Source organism: Rattus norvegicus, chromosome 6, assembly GCF_036323735.1.
Source record: "Rattus norvegicus strain BN/NHsdMcwi chromosome 6, GRCr8, whole genome shotgun sequence".
Classification (NCBI taxonomy): domain Eukaryota; kingdom Metazoa; phylum Chordata; class Mammalia; order Rodentia; family Muridae; genus Rattus; species Rattus norvegicus.
Genome location: NC_086024.1, coordinates 56865385 through 56886044, shown reverse-complemented (window position 1 = coordinate 56886044; position 20660 = coordinate 56865385). Strand labels below are relative to the sequence as shown.

General features: G+C 37.9%; 1 protein-coding gene across 38 annotated transcripts in view; it reads left to right on the top strand.

Annotated features, from left to right (window-relative positions):
• The window catches only part of Hdac9 (histone deacetylase 9), an 862183-nt gene that overhangs the window by 465610 nt on the left and 375913 nt on the right, over positions 1 to 20660 (top strand). For 18 of the 38 annotated variants that reach the window (XM_063262495.1, XM_063262482.1, XM_063262496.1 and 15 more), the window contains 4 exon segments: positions 1702 to 1943; positions 5724 to 5874; positions 6956 to 7082; positions 9337 to 9458. In XM_063262495.1, the coding sequence (XP_063118565.1) occupies positions 1702 to 1943; positions 5724 to 5874; positions 6956 to 7082; positions 9337 to 9458 (642 nt within the window). 38 annotated transcript variants of the gene reach the window in all.

Here is a 20660-nt window from a genome sequence, read left to right as displayed (position 1 = left end):
CATGGTAAGTAATGTTTCATTTTCTTAATGGTTTGTGTTATTTACTAATAAAAGTGATTCTTAGTTGCTGAATTGTTTTTTTCTAATAGGTACTAGAAATCAGTTGCCATTTTATTACCATAGTTATTTATATACTTTTGATATGCTAGCTGATCAGTATTGATGAACTATTTACTGTACAGAAAATTTCCATTTTTATATATTGGAAAAGACAAACCCAAATAAAAAGAAGTTACTGAGCAGTATGCTATACATACTATGAGTTATTGCTCTCATTTGAGCCTTTAGTTATTGTTGTTCTTATGGTTATCTCTTCTTTAACAGCGGGGGCTGAGGCATGGTAAGATCACATCCTCAGGCTTGTGCAAATAGAAGAGTTGTAGCAAGCACTGGGTTGGCTTTAGAATAGAGGTTGAAACTAGCAGCCTTTGTGTGTCATGGTTGACTGACTGAACCATTTTCCCCTCCCCACTCAGAAAGTTAAAGTATTTTAAATATTTTTGCAATTAAAATTTCTGGTTATTTCTGTCTATGTTGGGTATAAGGTCTGAGTACTTGTACACCAGTTTTGAAGAACTTTAACCTCAGCTTCCAAAAGACCTGTTGTCTTTCACTTGCCCTGTTTGACTGAATTCTAAGACCACTCTGATTCCTCTGGGTAGATGCATTCCTCAGAATGTTTAAGCACCAGTTCTGCATGGGTACTGACCAATCAGAGTAGACACTAGCCAAAAACAAGCACCTTGTGGAGAACTACCCTGCCTGCAGCTTTGATGCTTAAGCCTTTCTTCGAGTAGGGGGCATGCTTATCTATTCAAACTATGCTAGACAGTTCATATATACTATCTAATTTAATTTTTATCAATTTAAATATTGTCTTCCATAGGCATGCTTGGGTCTTCAGATCTTTTCTTCCTTTGGTGATTTGATTAAATATTTACTTGAAGTTCTCTCATATCTCTCTCTCTCTCTCTCTCTCTCTCTCTCTCTGTCTCTCTCTCTCTCTCTCTCTCTCTCTCTCTCTCTCTCTCTCTCTAGTTTATTTTAAGAATGAGGTTTCCACAATTTAAATGATTGCTATTTAAACATCAGTACTTAGGCCCTGGGCTACTCTCACTTCTTCATGTGTGGACTTGGCCCATTGCTCTGGTTAATCCCCATTATTTGAATCTGGATGGAGTTTCTCCCATGTCTTTCCCAGGTGTAACGGTGATGCAGATACAGTGCATGGCACGCTTAACTTAAGGTAGAATTTACCTCCGTCTCAGAGTATAAAACATTTTATAAGTCCACGAATTCTTGTGACAGAGTTCCCTTATTTGTATGACATCTTTCCTCCATCTTGGTTTTCATGGACTTCGTTCGCTTGAGTTAGTTAAATGGTCCAGTCTAATACATTTTACAAATGATTCTTGGTACCACTAGTTGAATCCACCTGTTTAAAAAAAGATGATTGTAGAAAATTCAGAGTAGAAAACATATCACTGAGTGGGAATTAACCTAGGTACCCTTTACCAAAAGTGATGAACAGAACACAATTTACCATCAGTATAAAGCAGAGATTATACTCATTTCTTATACATGTGCTTACATGTGTTATGCAAAATATAGTGTTTTTTTGTTCTTGGTATGCTTACCAATCAGTGTGCTAATTTCCAAACCTCTCTATCCCATTCTCTGTCTTCCTTCCTTTGTCTCCAGTGGACGTGAAATCAGAGGTTCCTATGGGACTGGAGCCCATCTCACCTTTAGACCTAAGGACAGACCTCAGGATGATGATGCCTGTGGTGGATCCTGTCGTCCGCGAGAAGCAACTGCAGCAAGAGTTACTTCTTATCCAACAGCAGCAGCAAATCCAGAAGCAGCTCCTGATAGCCGAGTTTCAGAAGCAGCACGAGAATTTGACAAGGCAGCATCAAGCACAACTTCAGGAGCACATCAAGGTAGCAAATGTGTCTTTGTCTCTGACTTCTCAATCAGGGCATCTGCACCATGATGTGGGCATAAGAATGACCCATGGGAATACTGATGGGGAATTTCCCTGTGATTAAGACTTGGATGTGTGGCTTGAAGGAAATTGTGATTATACTAGTTGGAAACTTGGGTAAGTACCTGGTATACCCTTGCTGTGTTCATGGGGAGTTCTGCTATTTTTACCTTTTCCCTCACAGACTACACTAATAGCAACAGGAACTTCCCATTCTCATGTATACTCTCCCCTGTGTGTCCCTGGACCCCGTGAACTCACCACCAAGAACCACAGCCTGGACAGGTCCATGCTTTGTGGCTGAAGAATCTGTGTGCACGATTTACCAGGAAGGATACATTCATCTCGTGAAGAGACAGCCCTCTTCTGTTGTATCTTTTGTTTTTGATCTAGGTCAATACTAATTCTTACTTCTAGAAACTATCCCATAGGGTGTGTAATCAAAATAAAAATACAATGAAAAGATGAAGGGAGTTTTATATGCAAAAATGGCATAAATATTTCAATGTTTTTATAGGCTGTTATTTCAGGGGAATATAGCATTAGCTCAAAGTTTTACTGACATCTGGTGATTGTATATATGCCAGATTGTTTTTTTTCTTCTTCTTCAGACTATTCACTGGAAAAATATCACTGTAGGTTTATTTGTAATTTTTCAAATAATTGGCAGAGACATTTTGTAACCAACAACTTGGAAGGGGTGGTAGCAAACCTTGAGTTAGCGAGTGGAAGATCTAAAACTCGAGCTGCAAAGTGGGCCAGTGTTTAATTTTTTTTAAATGTACACAGTGTTTTAGTTCAAAAGACTAGATATTTAATTTGAATTTATTTTATTAAAAGGCACAAAATATTTACAATAAAATTTTATTTTATAGTTAACTCCTTCAAAGAAAACTTAAGAGGTGATAATCAATTGAATTATGGACTCTGTCATACTTTACTATAATGTATTCTAGGTACTTAGTCTCTTGTATATCAAGTACAAATGCATGAATGTGGTATTAATATAGATAACTAACTTATAGCACTAAATTACAATGTCTAAGACGATGAAAGTTCTATTTTCTTCCCCATTTCCCTCGTTCTGGAAGATATATTATTTGCATAAACGGCTCCTTGATGCCTAATAAAAAACATATTCTCTTTCCTTTACTAGTGACTTTTATATTATTACTCTATAACATAGCTTCAAAATATGATTGAAGGGTTTTGTATGTGTGTCTCCAAATAAATCATCGTCTCATGGTTATATTTATATGAGTAACATCCACTTGGTTTATACATTTATTTTTGAATAAATGCCAAAGTGTTATTTCAGTTTGTTCCTTGAAACAGTAATAGATGCATTGGTGTCTAGATCTCTTTCTTCAGTCCTTCTAGGCATGTTCACAGAGCAGTGAGGCATGAGTAAGATTTACATTCTTCACTGTGCTTCAAGATCCCAATGACATTCTCTTTTGTGTGCAAGCCCTTTGCCCTGAGTATTGGGACATGCTGATAAGCGAGTTGCACTGTTCAGTTTTAGATTTCTTCTTCTCGTTCATATTCAATGCCTTTCTTAAGTGCTAAAGTCAATGGTGAGTAATTTATCAATCGACTTCACCCAGAACCTAAGAGTAGGTAATTGCTTCTACATCACAAACCGAACCATATGGCAGGTTGAGTGACATCTGGGAAAACATTGGAGAAGAGGCACTTCAGAGAACAAGGATGATGAGCTGGTGAAGGGAGACGGTAGCTTTAAGAAGATGGCTTTCCTAAGTAGTGCACTATTCTGTGAGGGCTCGGACATGTGTTTACATGTTCCTTTTAAGATTGGGACGTTCCATACTTCCTTACCTTTTATATTTTGCTCTGCTACTGTCTTATGGATAGGTCTAAGGGTTAGTGTTTTTGACATTCATTTAGGCTTGTTTTCATGAGGAAGGCAGGCTCACCATGCTTTAACTGCATGAGCTTTGAACTCTGACTCTTGTCATAATCAGCACCTGTTGCCATCCATCCTATTCTCTCCGTTCTCCCCTAGTCAACTAGGTAGAGAGAAGCAGGGTGGCTCTTCAAAGCCACATAGAAAGGTGACTAGAATGTAGGTGCTCAAAAAGGTGCTGTCTTCCCTCGTCAGCTGGCAGAGGCATTCAGTCACCATGAAGTTATGTTCGTTTTAATTTTTAAATAGGGCTCATTTCTACAATCTTGGCTAAACATTGTGAGTATAAGTCACGAATATGTTTGCTTTTCCATTCCTAGAAGGAATTATAATTCAATTGTAGCGAAGCTTTGGATCAAGCATTAAACCAATTTGACCAGTCTAAATATTGCTATAGAATTGACATTAAAACAGAATTTAAACATAACTATGAATTCCTAAGTAACAGTTGATATTTGAGAGTTAATTAATCTAATAAGTGGTTGTTAAATAAAAACGCAACACCAGGATTTTCAGGTGTAATGTGGAGACTAAACAGAAGTACTCCTAATCGTGCACTTGAGTCTGGGTGAGACTCTTGAAGTTGGCCTAAAACCTTGCCTTCCTGGCGCTCGAAAGAAATAAGCAGGTCCCGACATCACTCCAAAGATCCTTTAATTTTTGTTCTATTATTTGCTATAAAATAGGTGCTTTTAGGTACCTCATATTCAAAGGATAAATTATGCTTTAGTTAGTATTAAGCTGTAGATAGTAATAATTGAAATTGTATCATTCAAAACTAAAAGCTAAATGTTCTATGAATCATGATTCTGATCTGAGGGAAATTATAGTATGTCTTACTTTAATGACGAAAAGTTCTATGTAACGTTAGTACCATATCAAAACTCATAGCCAGCAGTGCCAGAGACTAAGTAGGACTTGAGAGTCTTTTGTTCTTCACTGATTACATTTGCTTCTCTTCAAATATATGCAGACAGAAAAATAATAGATAGATAACTACATAGAGATAAGGGTATGGATATAGACATAGATATAGATTATATATATTCTCGGTCTGGAAGGTAACTGATATTTTGAAAGTGTCATAACAACTTCCTATTTTGCTATGCATAGTTTGAAGTAAACTCAGAGAATTCAGCAACCCAAAGGAAAGTGCATGGAGGTCCAGTTTGTGGAAGTGATTTCATTTGCAACCCCGTCTCTGATCCTGAACTTTCCGTGTTAGTGACAGTTCTGAAGATTCTGTATTTTCTAGAGACATATATGAATATGTAGATCACCTCACTCTAGTAAGGAAAGTCTCTGTGAGGTGGGGAGTGTTTGTTCCATTTCAGGTAGCCTTTCCCCAAATTTACTCACACCTTACCATTCTATTCGCTCGAGCTTTATACTGTATCCAAGGGTAAAGAACTAATGATTTCTGTTGTTTAGGTATAGCGCGAAAGGCTTCGTATAATAGACGCCTGGGCTGTCTCTGTCTTTGAATATTCTGGCATTTTGTAGGCACACAGGGAAGGGAACTAAAGTTCAAGCCAACAGCATTCAAATCACCTGGGTGTTTTTGGTAACAATTGTTGACGGGGAGCCACAAGTAAAGGAATCATCTAAAAGCTTGCTTGTTTTTGATATAAAAAAAACATCCTGACTTTAGTTTCCTGTCTTCATATTTCAATCATAAAAAAGGTGGTTGAAGCACAAACTAAATACTATCAAGTTGCAAAAGCTGATAACATTGCAATTTGGGGCAGTGAGTGATGACTTTGAACCTTAAAGAAATTGCACACTCTCATGTCTTTCTCTTCTCGCAAGTTACAACAGGAACTTCTAGCCATAAAACAACAGCAAGAACTCCTAGAAAAGGAGCAGAAACTGGAGCAGCAGAGGCAAGAACAGGAAGTAGAGAGGCATCGCAGAGAGCAGCAGCTTCCTCCTCTCAGAGGCAAAGATAGAGGACGAGAAAGTAAGAGGCACCAGGGTAACAGCCACACTCTCTTCCGAAATCTTTAACTGACCGTCGCAAGGAACCTGATAAACAATGGAAATAAACTTGTCAAAAATGTCCTTGTCTGATTGAAAGAATAACGTGTAGACTAAAGTGCCTGTTGATGTTAGCTCCGTAGAGCTTGACGGGAAAGCAACACAGCATTGGCAAACACAGCCTGGTTTTTGGACTTTGAAAATAACATTGTACTAAAATGATCGAGTGTTTAAGACTCCCCTTTTTGTAACAAAGTAATACCTACATGTTTTCAATTCTTTCTTCTTCCTGCCCAAGCAGTCCTTGATCTGAACATCATAGAGTGCCTCAGTTCCCTTTTGGTGTACTTAGACTCTGGAAAGGCTCTGGAAAGGCAGAATGTTTGCAAAACAATGGTCCACAAGAGGGAGACAGATCCAAATGATTGCCCTCTATCCAGGCAGTTCAAGCTCAGGTCGTTGCAAAGTTTAAAGTGTGGTTGGTGATTTGAACTGAAATTACCAACACGATTTATTTGTTTAATACTGAAATGAATTTTTAAGACAATGTTGAATTTATTAACAAGGAACTTAGAAGATCATTTTAAAGTATTGTAGTTATCTTCAACATTCCCTAATTTTAAAAAGATATTAGGAATTTAAAAATTCCTAATTTTAAAAAGATAAAATAATATTCAAAACTAGTGTTTCGTTTCCATTTATTCATCTGTTTTTTTGTAAGTGCTGGGGATTGAACATACAGCCTCATCAATACTAGGCAAGCAGTGTACCATTAAGCACAGCCCCAACTGTCAGCAATTTTCTCTTTAAATTTAAAGATGGATTGATGATAGACGAATTCCCTTCCAATAAAAACAATCAAAGAACTCATTGAAGGTATTTTTGATAATCTATAATGTAGACTTCTGCCATTTTCTAAAGCCGGTTTAGATTTTTTTCTTTTAATAGGAAAGCTCCACATGCTGTGGCCAGGGATATTTCTTCATGACCTTTGTTGAGCGTTCTTGAGTGGTGAGAGGAAGTAACTCACAGTCAGTGTCTGTGTCCCTGTGTGTGTGTTTCAGGGGCGGTGGCAAGCACAGAGGTTAAGCAGAAGCTTCAAGAATTCCTATTGAGTAAATCAGCAACGAAAGACACTCCAACCAATGGAAAGAATCATTCCGTGGGCCGCCATCCCAAGCTCTGGTACACGTATGTTCTGTGTTTGGCTGTTTACATCCTGGGGGGAGGGGAGAGAGCACACAGGTTCTCTCCGGCTGAACTGGGCAAAAATTCTGGGCTTGCCACTTCTCAGTTGTTCAAGAACTGACAAGTTCCTGGAAATCTCTAAGGATCAGCTTTGTACTTCACAAAAAGGATCTCAACAGCTCTTATTTCCAGGAAGAGCTGGGAAGGGAAAACAAGGAAACAACAAAAAAAAATTATAGAGTAAATAGGAGTGAGCAGTGCTCAGTTATCCCTAGCATTTATCACTTTGAGGGCAGGGAGGACCGTCTTCTTTGTTGAATACATTCCTGGAATCCCGGTGGACCCAGAGATCGTTTTGAATCCTCATCTAGGGTACCTGATGCCTGTGCAGAATCTATAAACGTTTAGCACATTGTGGTTTTACTTTGTTTCACTTGGCCTAATATAAAACGGAAACCAGAGCTATTTTGGGAAATTCGGCCCATTTTTTTCTACCTTTTAAAAGAAAAAGATAAGGAAATGAAGGTGAGGGAGGAAGAGATATAGACAAAGTGAAGACTTTGCTAAGGCCTCCAGCCCCGCCCACTGCAGCTCTCTTTCTTCCAACAGGGAAATAAGAGTTTGGCCTCTGAGATGCGGACAGACGTCAAGATGCATGGTGTTCTTAGAGCTGCTATGGAGTCTCATTTTCCCCATGTCCACCAGACATATTACAGAAAATGCAATTCTTTTCTCTGTGAGATTGGAATACTGTAGTTTCCCCCCTCATAATCAGATCAAACACTAGATATACAAATCACATTTGATAGTAGCCTACTGGGTAATGGATTCAGCTCTCACATAAACGTGTTTCTTGAACGACCTTAACATTTTTCTGTGAATGTATTTTTCAATCACTTGTATCAAGGACAGGATAAAATACTAATTCTTTTATAGAACTTGGAAGCATGCCAAGAGTTTCACAGAAGAGTCACTCTACTTCCAAGTCTGTTTTGTGGGTGACTTCTCTCCTGTTTATCCAAAACTGAGGTAACAGGCAGACTCCAAAATATTCCAGACATCTCAACAATCGTGTCCTTTGTGTCAGTCAGCCTGAGAAACCAGTTAGTATCACCAATTAACCCGAAAGAAATATGATTGTGTTACCTAAAATTGTCTCTGCATAATGTCTGACTGATTCATAATGCTTTCAGAGTTAACAGATTTAAAGAAAAGATAACGTAAGTCTCTAATGAGAAACAACTATTAGGAAATAGTTCATCTGTGGAGAATTCTTCAGCAGTTCCCTTGAGTATATTAGACATGGCGCCCCATGTTAGTAGTGACCTTTACTCGTTTGCATGGAATATAGGCCCAGCTAGCCCTAAAAATCATTCATTTTAGGAATTGACACAGTAACTCTGGGCAATTTCCTTGAATCCTTAAGGGATCAGTCTCCCTCTGCATACAATGGGCATAATGACACATTTCGGTGCTTTTTACCAGTTACAAGTGTGGGAAATGATCTTCAGTAAGTCAGTTGATGAGAAGGTATTTCTCAATTAAAAGTCTGTCATGGACCCACAGCGTGGCAGTGGCCCTGTGGCCTGGGCACTTTCTCCATTATGTGATATTTGTGCACACTGGGTCATCTGAGTTCAATCCTCTAAAGCCTTCTCCAGTAGCACAATTGCTTCTTTTCAATATATTCCTCCAAGGCAGAGAAGATATTTTTTAAGAGTTAGTTTTCTATCGAAGGAGAATGTGCTTTCCTTCCCACACATGCGGAATGCCCATGGGAGTCAGGACTCTGAGGCTTCTGGCACTGATGTCTTTTTAGTGCAAAGAGCATCTTTCTGGTCTTGGCTATGCAATCTGGCAGTAACAAGGTCTTTGGCCATCCTCACTTCTGCTGTGGTTGTTCTTTTGTGGTGATTCCAAAGGATCCAAATGGTAGCTTTTTCTTTTGTAATGTTTTGGGGAACTCTCATACACAGTAATTTCAGATGATGGAAATCTCAATCCTTACTTCTAACAAAATGAAGTTCTCCACTTGACTGAGTGATCAAGTGCAAGGTGCCTATTTCTGGGGCTCCTGCACCATTCCGTATTTTGCTGCAGTGAACTTGGATGCACGAGGCTGTGGTTTGGATGCACTAAGAGGGAAGGACATAAATGCAGCTGAGGCACTCACTGGGCAGCATAATGAAGCTGAATGTTTCTAAGTCACACGCGCCAATAAGGTAGCAACAATATGAACCCTCTTTGCTTTCCGCAGGGCTGCCCACCACACATCACTGGATCAAAGCTCTCCACCCCTCAGTGGAACGTCTCCATCCTACAAATACACATTACCAGGAGCCCAAGATACCAAGGATGATTTCCCCTTGCGAAAAACAGGTAAGTCGACACAAGGACTGTGTTTACTTTCTCATAGCATCCTCCCTTTTGTTTTGCTCTCCACTAGATGAAAATTAAAGAACTCGGAGTGTAGGTAGAGCTCCCCTTACTCAATGCCACATTGAAACAAACATGCCACCATCACACGCACACATGATGCCTACACATACAGAGGCATGTAGATGTGTAATTATCCTTTCTTTATTTCTGCATGAGTCCATTCGCTATATAATCAAAGTATCAGAATATTGAAAAGTTCGTCGTACCTGGATTAGCAATAGAGGTTAGAATAAAGAAAAATGGGCATGTCATTCTTCAGAAAATATAACTTTTGCTCATTTTAAATGCTTGTAATATCCTCCTTTACTTGTCTCCTTTTTAAACATACTTAAAATATATATAGTAAGCTTGATTTTGCCCAAAAATATTTTTAAAATTTTAACATTGCAATTATTGGTGGAGTGAACCTCAGTTTAACCGATTCTTAATTCTGAGTTATTTAACTAATGTTCTCCAGACGACAGCCCTCAGTGTAGATATCCCTGTTAATCTCACTGTGAAGATACACAATTTACAGTGTTTTACAGTTTAATGGACAGTATTTTTCACTCTAATGTGTGTATATGTTTTCCCGTCTTCTGTTCCTTTAGAATGTCACTAACATGATTTTTTTAATGTGTGTATGCTCCCCCAGCTATAATAGATTTAAAAAAATAGCTAGATAATAAGATGTGTATGCATCCTGTTTTAGAGATATCAATGTTTAGGAAATGTAGCTTTTCAAAAGATCTAAAATGTTTTACATCCAACAACGTCCAGATAGGTTTTCATAGATAGTTAATCTGTTTTATTTTACTCTAGGGAAAAAAATCTCTGAAATTTGTGTGTAAAGTCCACAGAGTGATGATTTCAAATAATTATATTCCTTTTTACAAGCGATTTGCAGTAATTTAGATGGGTGTAGACTATACAAACACATGCTGTAGCTAATTTCTGTCAGATAATTTACCTGTGGCATGATAAAGATTTAAAAATAAAATCAATCCTGAAGAAGAATGTATTGCCACTCATTCAGTTTATATGGTCCCAAATACAGGGAAAGGGTGCTTAAGCTTCAGAGGGCAATCATTACCTTTTACTTTGATAGCCCAGAGATTTGGGTGTTTCTAGGAAGTTGGGTGTAGAACTTCAGCAGGAGCAATGCAAAGGGCAGAATGCCTGAGCTTCACGTATTGCACCTGAAGTTTACATTGCTACCAACAGATCACATCATCTTTCCTGTAAGTGAATTTCTCTAGGACAAAAGCAGGGAAGAGAAGAAGAATAGCTTTATTCATTTTAAAAACTTGGGGTATAGTTTATGAACACTGGCTGAAAAAAAGTTCTGATAATTACAGCCTGAATACTTAGTGGCATGTGTAGGCACTATTTACAGGAATTTTATGACGTTGCAGTAGTTGGGGAAGGAACTGTGGTGAGAGAGCCCAAGATGTCATGAGGAGGAAAGAAATATTTGTCTCCTTATGACAAAAAGCTCCTCATGAGTTACACATTCAAAAGAGCGCCATCCAATACCATGGAGACCAGACTCTGACTTAGAGATGATGGTGCCCTTGAGAGGAGTGGCATCTCGGGCCACCAAGCATTCAGAAAGAAATTCCTTTCTGCCCCCAAAACGAATGAGTACTAAGATCCTGGTACTTTAGATGGCTGTGAGAACAGTTTGTTTTTTTTCCTCTGTGAAGAATGAGTAACAAACTATTAATTTATTCTCACTAAAATTCCCAATTCACAACAAAATTTTGTTTGGGGTACGTGTTAGGCACCCTGATCTGAATCTGGGTACATACTCAAGAAGTCCTCTCTGCCGCTTTATGCTCTGCATAAGGCATGTTAAAAAGCCATGGTCTATCGAGTGGTATGTTTTCTGTAGCTGCCCAATATTTGGAACGTGTTCATTTTCTGCTGGAACTCTGATCTTTGTAAAGTATCAGCCCACTGATATGCAAAACCAAACATTTTCAAACATTCTAGCTATCAAGTTCTTGAGCAGCTGTTAATGCTTTGAAATTGCTATAGGATTTCAGAATATTCCTTTTTCAGTTACCATTGTCTGACTAAGAAAAGTGTGATGTAATTAGCTACAATTGTTTTCTCCACTAAAACAATACTCAGATATTCTCTTCAGTATTTACAAATAGGCAGAATCTTCAAATTCTTCAGACATATACCCATTTGGTATGTTGCCAATTGAGCTGTGAGGAAATAAGGCTTAGCTTTGTACGCTATAGAAGATCACAGTAAGTTTTCAATAATATTTCAATTAATGACAAGTACTTCATCATTTTATTATGATCCACTGACTAAAAGGTCAATTTGAAAGTAGTAAGCAATAAAATGTTGCCATGATACAATGGACATGGTAATTGAGGAATTCGTTTAAGGCTGGCTCATTTTTCTCTACAAAGTTACATCACATTGAACTGAAGCTAGAATATTGGCAGCAATCATCCGGGAGAAGTAGTACCAGGAATGCTAGGACAGAGTCAGTCTTTGTCATTAGGGCCACATTGTCTACTTCTGCTGTACACTTGGATGCTCCTCAGACCTAAAAGAACTTGGGAAATAACCAATTTTGTGTTTTGAACTGCATACAGTGCTACAAGGTTTTTACTGCTTTCATCCTGACCATTTATTGAGTTCCTTGTAGTCACTATTAAGGTTTAGAGAATAAAACTGGCAGAAGAATGAGAAAAGTCCTAATGGTTTTAAATAGATTAAGGTAGACCCAAGGATGGCCCTTAAGCAGTGCATATCTCTGAGCTTTCAGGACAGTCCTACAATCAGATAGGACAAATGAGGAACAGCCAGCTGTAGACGTCTTATTTCTTGCAGAAGTCTGATCTTCCTCATGCAAAGTAGACCTTTGTTTCTTTGATCTTGGGCTATTGGGAGAATCAGAGTTGGCCCTCTAATCTGTTTAGCTAATAAATGCCTATTTATTTTCTTTCTAAAAATATTTTATGTGCATTGGTGTTTTGCCTGCACATTTGTCTGTATGACGGTGTCAGAGGCCCTGGAACTGGAGTTACAGACAGTTGTGAGCTGCCGTTGGGTGCTGGGAATTGAAGACATTTCCTCTGAGAGGGCGGCCAGTGTTCTTAACTACTGAGCTATTTCTGCAGCCTTAGGTGGGATTTGTTTTGGTTTGGTTTATCTTATAATTAATGGCTGTGCATAACTGGCTTTGAAATTGGTAATAACATAATTGTTAATGTATTTTTATCCATGCTTAGAGTATTTTCTTTTTGTTCTTCAACACAAGAGTCAGTTGATAGGGACACTGGGATACGCTTTGAATGCAAACAGTATTGTCACTGTAGAACTAGAGTTCCCCTCTTTCTCCAGCGTATTACAGGATTGATAACAAAGTAAAGAAGGGAGATTCTGGGCCTTGGTATTTTTCAAAAGAGTGCATATTTCTCCTAGAGATCTTGAGTGCACGGTGACTTTGAACTGACCTTCAAAACCATTTAATTTGGACTCTGTTCCAGTATGTGCATATGTTTCATAAAATATTATGACAAAATTTTCTAGAGGTTTAATACTCCATTATATTATCAAGGTCTTACCCAGTGAACTTTGCATTTCTTTGAATGTTATAGTCTTTCCACTTAATACTTCTGAACAAAGCAAGCTGGCAGGGAATATTAACCTCTTAAAGTGCACAAACCATATAAAGCTTGACTTTTGGCTAATAAGACTATTCCAGCCCTACTGAAACATTCATTTTTCATGGTCAGCAGTACCAGAATATGACTCAAAGATGGATGGGGTCCAAACACGTTAAGGTTGTGGAAGGCCGTTGGAATTTTGCACATAAAGTAAACTGGAAAGGAGACAGGATTGGGACCGACTGCTTTGCACTTCTCCCTGTGCAGCAGTCGGGCTGTGGATGCTCAGCGAACTCGTCAAGTCATTGCAAACCACAGTTAACAAAAGACCGTTTCCTTAAAATGTCTTCAGATCACCCCCTCCTTCTTCCTTTCTCTATAGTTTCTTCTATAGTTTTATATGTTCCGTGGCATTGCAGAACTTGGCATGAGGTCTAAGAGAAGTCGCAAGCTTTCTTCAAGGCTTTGGCATGTAGGGAGAACTGACTGCACTGTGCTTTTATTTTTTACTTGACTTTTTTTTTTTAAAAAAAAGATCAATAAACTTTAATCTTTAGAATAGTCTTTGATTTGTAGATTGAGAAAGTGACACAGTTTACTTATGTGGGTCCCGATCAGTATCTTGTAGTGTCTACTTAGCTTTCAGTGCATGTATAGGTGGTGACCATGGATGCCTGTGCTTCAGTGCTTGTGGGCTCATGCATGTGAGTGTGCATTCCCCTGGGTGCTGGAGGCCGGAGGGTGACATTACATGTCTTAATCCACTGCTCTTCGCTTTACTTAAAAGGGCGATGTAGTTCTGCTGAACCTGTAACTCCTCAAATCCACCTATCTAGCTAAGAAGTCCTGTCTCTGACTACAGTCGGTATCACAGAAACACGACCATGCCCGTCTGGTGTTTACTTCAGTGTGGAAGATACACTCTCTAGACCTCACACTTGCCCAGCAAGTACTTTATCCTCTGAGCCAGCTCTCCTCCCTTCAGCCACTGCCCACATTACCATTAATAGAGTCTGTAATTAACCTGAAAGTTCAGGGTAACATGACGGCAAATTATCTATCTGTCATTATAGCTTTACACAGAATTGTATCATTGCCTTCAAAAGCCAGTTTATGACCCATTCTTCCATACTACCAACCTTAAAATACTTATGTAGTAATTCTTTTGATTTACCCCCCCCCGCTTTGGTCTGGAGAGATGGCTTACTTGTACTCTTGTAAAGAAAGAGGGTTCAGATCATACCAACACATAGTAGATAACAATGGTCTGAAAATCCTATTCCATGAGGATCCAATGCCATTCTCTAGGTCCATCTGTACCAGGCATATCAATGTCAAACATTATACTTGCAGGAAAAAACACTCATATTCAAAATTATGAACAAATAAATCCTTATACTTTCTGTGCAATTCACTAATGTCATATAGATAGACTTGTATAGGATGCACCCATTTCACATTGACTTCTTTTCTTTGGTATTTGTATTAGGACTTATAGAATGAATCTCTATATTTAGAGGTGGGGTATTTGAATGACTGCAGGCTTTGGTACTTTTAATACAATAGCTCCCTATGACTGGAAGGCTCAAGATTCTAGTAGCCATTAAGTCCACAAGACTGGATGTCTCAGCAGAATACTGAAGAAGTAGGCTTTAATGCCAGTGAAGGAATAGACTTGTCAGCAAAGGCAAGAACACTCAAACACTCAAAAGAAGAGTTTCTTCTTCTGTGTCCTTTATCTAGGCTGCAAGCAGAAGGTGTTGTCCCAATTAAAGGTGGATCTTCCTACCTCAAAGATCCAGATTAGAAGCTAGTCTTCCCACTTCAAAGATTTAATTAAGAAAAAAATCCCCATAGGTGTGACCAGCCGTATGCATTTTAATTGATTCCATATGTAGTTGACAACCAAGAATAGTTACCATAGCATCATACATTTAAATTTATAAGTCTTTCATGACTTGAATCTTATCAAATATTATCAATGAATAATATTCCTTCATATTTATGAACCACAGTTGTTGTACCAATTTGCCCGCTAAAGCCATTTTTCTTGCTTCTAAGTTTGGGTGGTTGCTAACAGAGCTACAGGATTTTGTGTGAAGATGCTTTCAAGTTAAATGAACCAAATTAAGCATTCTGCTGGGTTATTCTTCCCCCACAAGGTGGGCTCTAATTATTTTCATTGGTTGGTGTCTTTTGGTATACAGATCATCCCTTTTAACAAGGGTTAAACTTAGCAGTATATTGTTTCAAGCACAATGCCTTTAGTATGGTCTTATAAAGTCTTATTAAACACATGAGCATCTATATTGTCTTATGAGAAATTTTATGACCTTATACCTTACATTTAGAATTATGAGGTAATGTTGAGATGTATAATGGCTTTGTTTAGTTTCTGTATTTTGCAAGTGAGCGCCTAGTTTGCCTATCAAAGTTTGTCAAAAAACAAGCAAAAACAATCATCCATCCTTCAAAATTCATAACAATGTTAGTGATAAGTAGGTCTTTTTAAATTTGTATACTTTTTTTCTTATAAGATATTTTTATTTATTTATATGAGTACACTGACGCTGTCTTCAGAAACACCAGAAGAGGGCATCATATCCCATTACAGATGGTTGCGAGCTACCATATGGTCGCTGGGAATTGAACTCAGGACCTCTGGGAGAGCAGTCAGTGCTCTTAACAACTGAGTCATCTCTCCAGCCCCCAGTTTGTACACTTTCTCAAGCACGTGCTTCATAAAGTACACAGGACCCTATGACTTCCTTCACAACATCTCCAAAAAATTAACCTCCACAGTAAAGAGCTGTGTCTTTCAGAATCTCAGTCTCATGGTAGCACGTTCTCTGCATTTTGTTTCTAAAACCGCTTTGCAATGTACTCATGCATGTCAAGTTAGAGGACAAAACATTCTAGATCTGATTAAAGCAAACTGATAATTTAGCATCGTTTTGCTCTCTTCATTTCTTTTCTTGCTGCTGGTTTTGTTTGCTTGCTTGCTTGCTTTTATTTTGCTTTGCTAATGTTATTTGAGAATTTCATAGAGTGTATTTTTATATTCTTTCCCATCTCAACTCTCCCCAGATAAGAACTCCCAACGTCATGATAGTGTTCCCTTCTCTCTGACTCTGTTTGCCTCTCTGTCTCTCTCTTTCTCATTTTCTTACTCTCTGGCTCACTATCTCACTTTCTTGCCCTTGTGCTTTCTCAAAAAAGCTATCAAAAACAATGCTGTGGGACTTACGTTGTCTAACTGCTCCTGAGCATGGGGTGTGCACCCTGGAGAATGGCGGACATAGCAATGTCACTTCATTGAAGAAATTGAGTCTCCCTCATTCTGCAAATATTATTTGCTAATAGTTTCTTGTCGAGGAGTGGCACTTTGTCCATTTGTGCTCCTCCCTTCTGGGTTTTGTCCACCTTGAGCTTGTATATGTCTTGTGCTATGAGTCTTTATCTCAGAAGGTTCATATGTATATCAGCCCTGCTGTGCCTTGAAAAGTGAGTCCTAAAATGTCTGCTACCTTTGGTTCTTACAATCTTTCAGTACCCTCTTCCATATAGATCCCTGAACCTTTTTATTGCCACATAAATGGAAGGATTTCTGTTTCATTTTTCAAATTCATTCTTGTAGAAGGAGAACTGTCGTCCGTATGCATCAAGTTCATTCTCTTCTACATTGTTCTGTCTCCCGATGAGCTTATCAGTGACTGGGATTTGTATTTTTAAGATTTTTATTAAGGGCAGTATTATGTTTTATTCATTTGTGTCTCTCTGTGTGGATGTATGTGTGAGCCTGCACACACGTGTGTATGTGTGAAGGTCGGAGGACAAGTTGCAGGAGTTGGTTCTCTCCTCTCACCGTGTGCGTCTTGGGAATCAAAGTCCAGTCTTTAATTTAGGCTTCACCTGCTGAGCCATCTGACCATTCAACACTTCCCTTTTCCTTCCTTCTTAGTTCTTCATGTTGCTCTGCTCTGAGGTGTTCTCAGCTTCTTCAATTAGAGACTTGGATGCATTACTTGTAGTTAATTGTTAAATCCCTAGCAATTCCAAACTGTGAGTCTAAACTAGAGTTTTTATTCACTCTTCAAGCTGTGTTTTTCTTTTTCTTTTTTCTTTTGGCTTCTTTTGTAAAATTATTGAAAGCAGAAAAGATAGGATAGAAAATAAAAGTTCTATCTTTATGGTATGAATGGTATAGTATGAACATTTGTGCCATTTAGCTGGAACTGGCCACTTTAAAAAAAAAATTGCTAAAATTGTATTTGCTACAGGATTCCGTTTTCTCTGGTTTCTGCTTTCTCCATCCCCAAATCACTATTGTCTTGAGATTCCACTAAGACTTGATTCTTAAGTAGCCTCTCTCTTCCTGGTCACTCGGTTTTAACCCACTCTTCCTTTACTGGAATCCCAATACAGTTATGAGATGTAGATGTTTTTATTCTGTGCCCCCATTTATGTATCCCTTATTTTTCATTAATGGAATCAACAGAATAGTCATAGCTGCTACTTTGAAAAAAGAAGTGTTATTACATATTGTGGAATAGAGAATAAACTAGACTATACAGTTGGGAATTATAAGAACTAAATTCGTTATGTTTTTCTGGTTTTAATCAACCTGTGACCTTCTGATTATGTCAGAAAAAAATGAAAGCAATTTTTGACTATGCAATAATCAGAAACCTCAGGTACTTCAAAAATAAAATTTATTAATACAAGACAACTGCATTTAATATTTGATGCATATTGGTAATTATTATGGTATATGGTACTATAATATTTAATCGGTTTTGATTAGTAATAGTGCCTGTGATAAATGAATAATATAAATTCATAATATAAAAATTTTCACTTTAAAAATCACAGTGATCACAGTAGAAAATAATGTTCCTAAGACTATTTGACCCAAATATTTAGTATGATTATATTAGATTTCATGACTATAATGAATTGAAATTCATAGTTCAATAAATGAGGACCTGGTTTTACTAATTGTATATACAATTAATAGGGTTGGTAATTAAAGCTTAAGATAAGTACCAATTGGGAACTGTGGAATAATTAATCAGCCTTATAAGAAGGTTGAAAGCTTAAGCCAACATACCTACTTGAAGGGGAAACTAGTGGAGAAAAGCCAGTATAGTCTAGAAAGACAAGATATGGAAATAATATGGCTTGGCCTCATACGGATATGTCTGAGAAATGTGCTTACCTTGGATCTGTATGGTTCCCATACATTCTATCTTCAGTTTCTTTCAAGAGTACATGATGGAACGTATTTCCTCGGTGAGCAATTAAAGTCCTTCATGCCAGTCCTATGAACGGTGCCTGACATATGGCCATCCCAGTACCATAGCAATTGCCACTATGGTGGTGTCACATTCGTGAAAGGAATTATTAATGCCAGGACAAAATTTAAAGGAATTTGAATGGCATTTCTTTTCGTAACCTTGTCACTAAACATTGTGACCATCGAAGTGTTTTGAATTTCAGATTTCTCATCTAATGAGAATAGACCAATGGTATTGTAAGAGGAGATTTATTATTTAATTTCATGAAGATTATGATAAGAAAATTTTAATTACTTGAAAACATCATGGGTGAAAAAAAATGACTGCTCTTTCCTAATCTTATCTCATATTCAACATAATTGTTCGCTCTTGCAAAATCTAATGAAATATTTTTCATTCCCCATAAAATGCACAATTAGAAGAAGACAGGACATATTAGATAAGATTGGAATGGAAAATTGGCAAAAAATAATAATTAAGACTCCTAAAATGTTTGGCCATCTGTTGTAAAGTCAGGAGTATAGTTTAGAAAAAGCCTAATTGGTAAAATTCACAACTATAGAATGTGAAACCCTGAGGAAACATTCCACATGATGTCTCTACTTATTTATCATTCGATATAACTAGTGACTGTATCAAAGATAAAATTGTATTTATTATTGTATTTATTTTTTATTTTTTTAGATGAAATATTTATGATGCTGTTTTCTTTACATTTTCATCCAGCTATCTGGTTCCTTTAAGAGAAACCTATCCCCCATGGCAGAGAATCTGGCCATGCAGAGTGATGTTTCCATCCCTGTGTCTAAGCAGCTTCTTCTTTCCTAGTGTTTTAATAGATCACATACCAACAGCTTATGAAGGATGTGTAGTTTATCATCAAGGGCCCCTGTCTTTCTCCAAATCTCCCAGCCTCTTCTGTTAGACGTCACTTTGCTCCTTAGTGACTCGTCTTCAATTTTTACTGAAATTAGCCTGCTACAGTCTTTTCCATCTATCACTATGTAGAATAGCCTGCTTTCATCCACAACTCTGTGTTCTTGGTCTCTCTGTATCTGTACTCACGGCTGCTATAATTTTGTTTTAATAAAAGTTAGCAGTTATCTTCCAATTCTAACACATCAGATTGCTTTTATCTCTTTTCTTTCTGATTCGATGGCTTTTAAAATGGGGTAGGGTGGCACACACCTTTAATCCCAGCACTCTAGAGGCAGAGGCCAGTGGATCTCTGAGTTCAAGGACAGGCTAGTTTTCAAATAGAGTCTAGGACAACTGGGGCTCTCTATTACACACAGAAACCCTGTCTGGAAAAACAAACAAAACACAAGAAAAGAAGCAAAGAAAAACGTCCTTGAAGAGTGTGCTTGTTATACCTTAATTCCTCAACAGCAAGTCCTTCATGCTGAACTCACTCCTAAGGATGTGGTAAAGGGTGGGTCATTGAGGAGGTCGTATTCTTCCCAATGAGACACTTGCAGTAGAATCCTGGCAGGCTGACTAGCTGGCATTTATGACATGAGCTATCCCTCTTTTGAGAAGCTACTTCATATCTCGAGGTTGCTAGCATTCTTGGGTTAAAACAAAGGTCTAATCCCCTTGAAAGCATAGCTAAGAGAAGATACCAAGATGCTTGCATTTTTCAGATACGAAATTTGTGTCATTTTATTTTTACTGTTTCAGCTTTGTTGTGTGTATGTTAAAACATCTCACATATGTACGAGTAATAGTCACAGAGCATTTATTGAAATGCTGAAGCAGTCCTTAAGATCTATGGCTCCTTAAGAATACCGCAGCTCCACACTTCCCAGTAGAATTTTTAATGGTTATGGAAACATTCTGTACCTGGTATTGCATGGTTCAGTAGCCTCTAGATACATGGTAGCCATTTGGCATGGACACTGGAGATGGAGCTGGCATTATCTGGAATTGAACTTTTTTGAGTACTTTAAGCTACTTTAAATAGTCACTTATGGCTAGTGACTATCCTTTACCACAGCACAGGTATTGGCCAAGGCGGGCAAAGCTGTGACTTAACCATCACTTAGAAAACCCATCATCCCATTCAGAGATTACCAAGCATCATAGCAAATTGTTTTCACCAAGTTTGGACATACTGCAAATTAAGTCATCCCATAAATACTCTCTGAACAGACTTTCTAATATTTAAAGATCAAAAATCAAACAAAAGTGAGTTTGGCTCAAACGGGGGTCTAGTCACTTAATTGCACCTT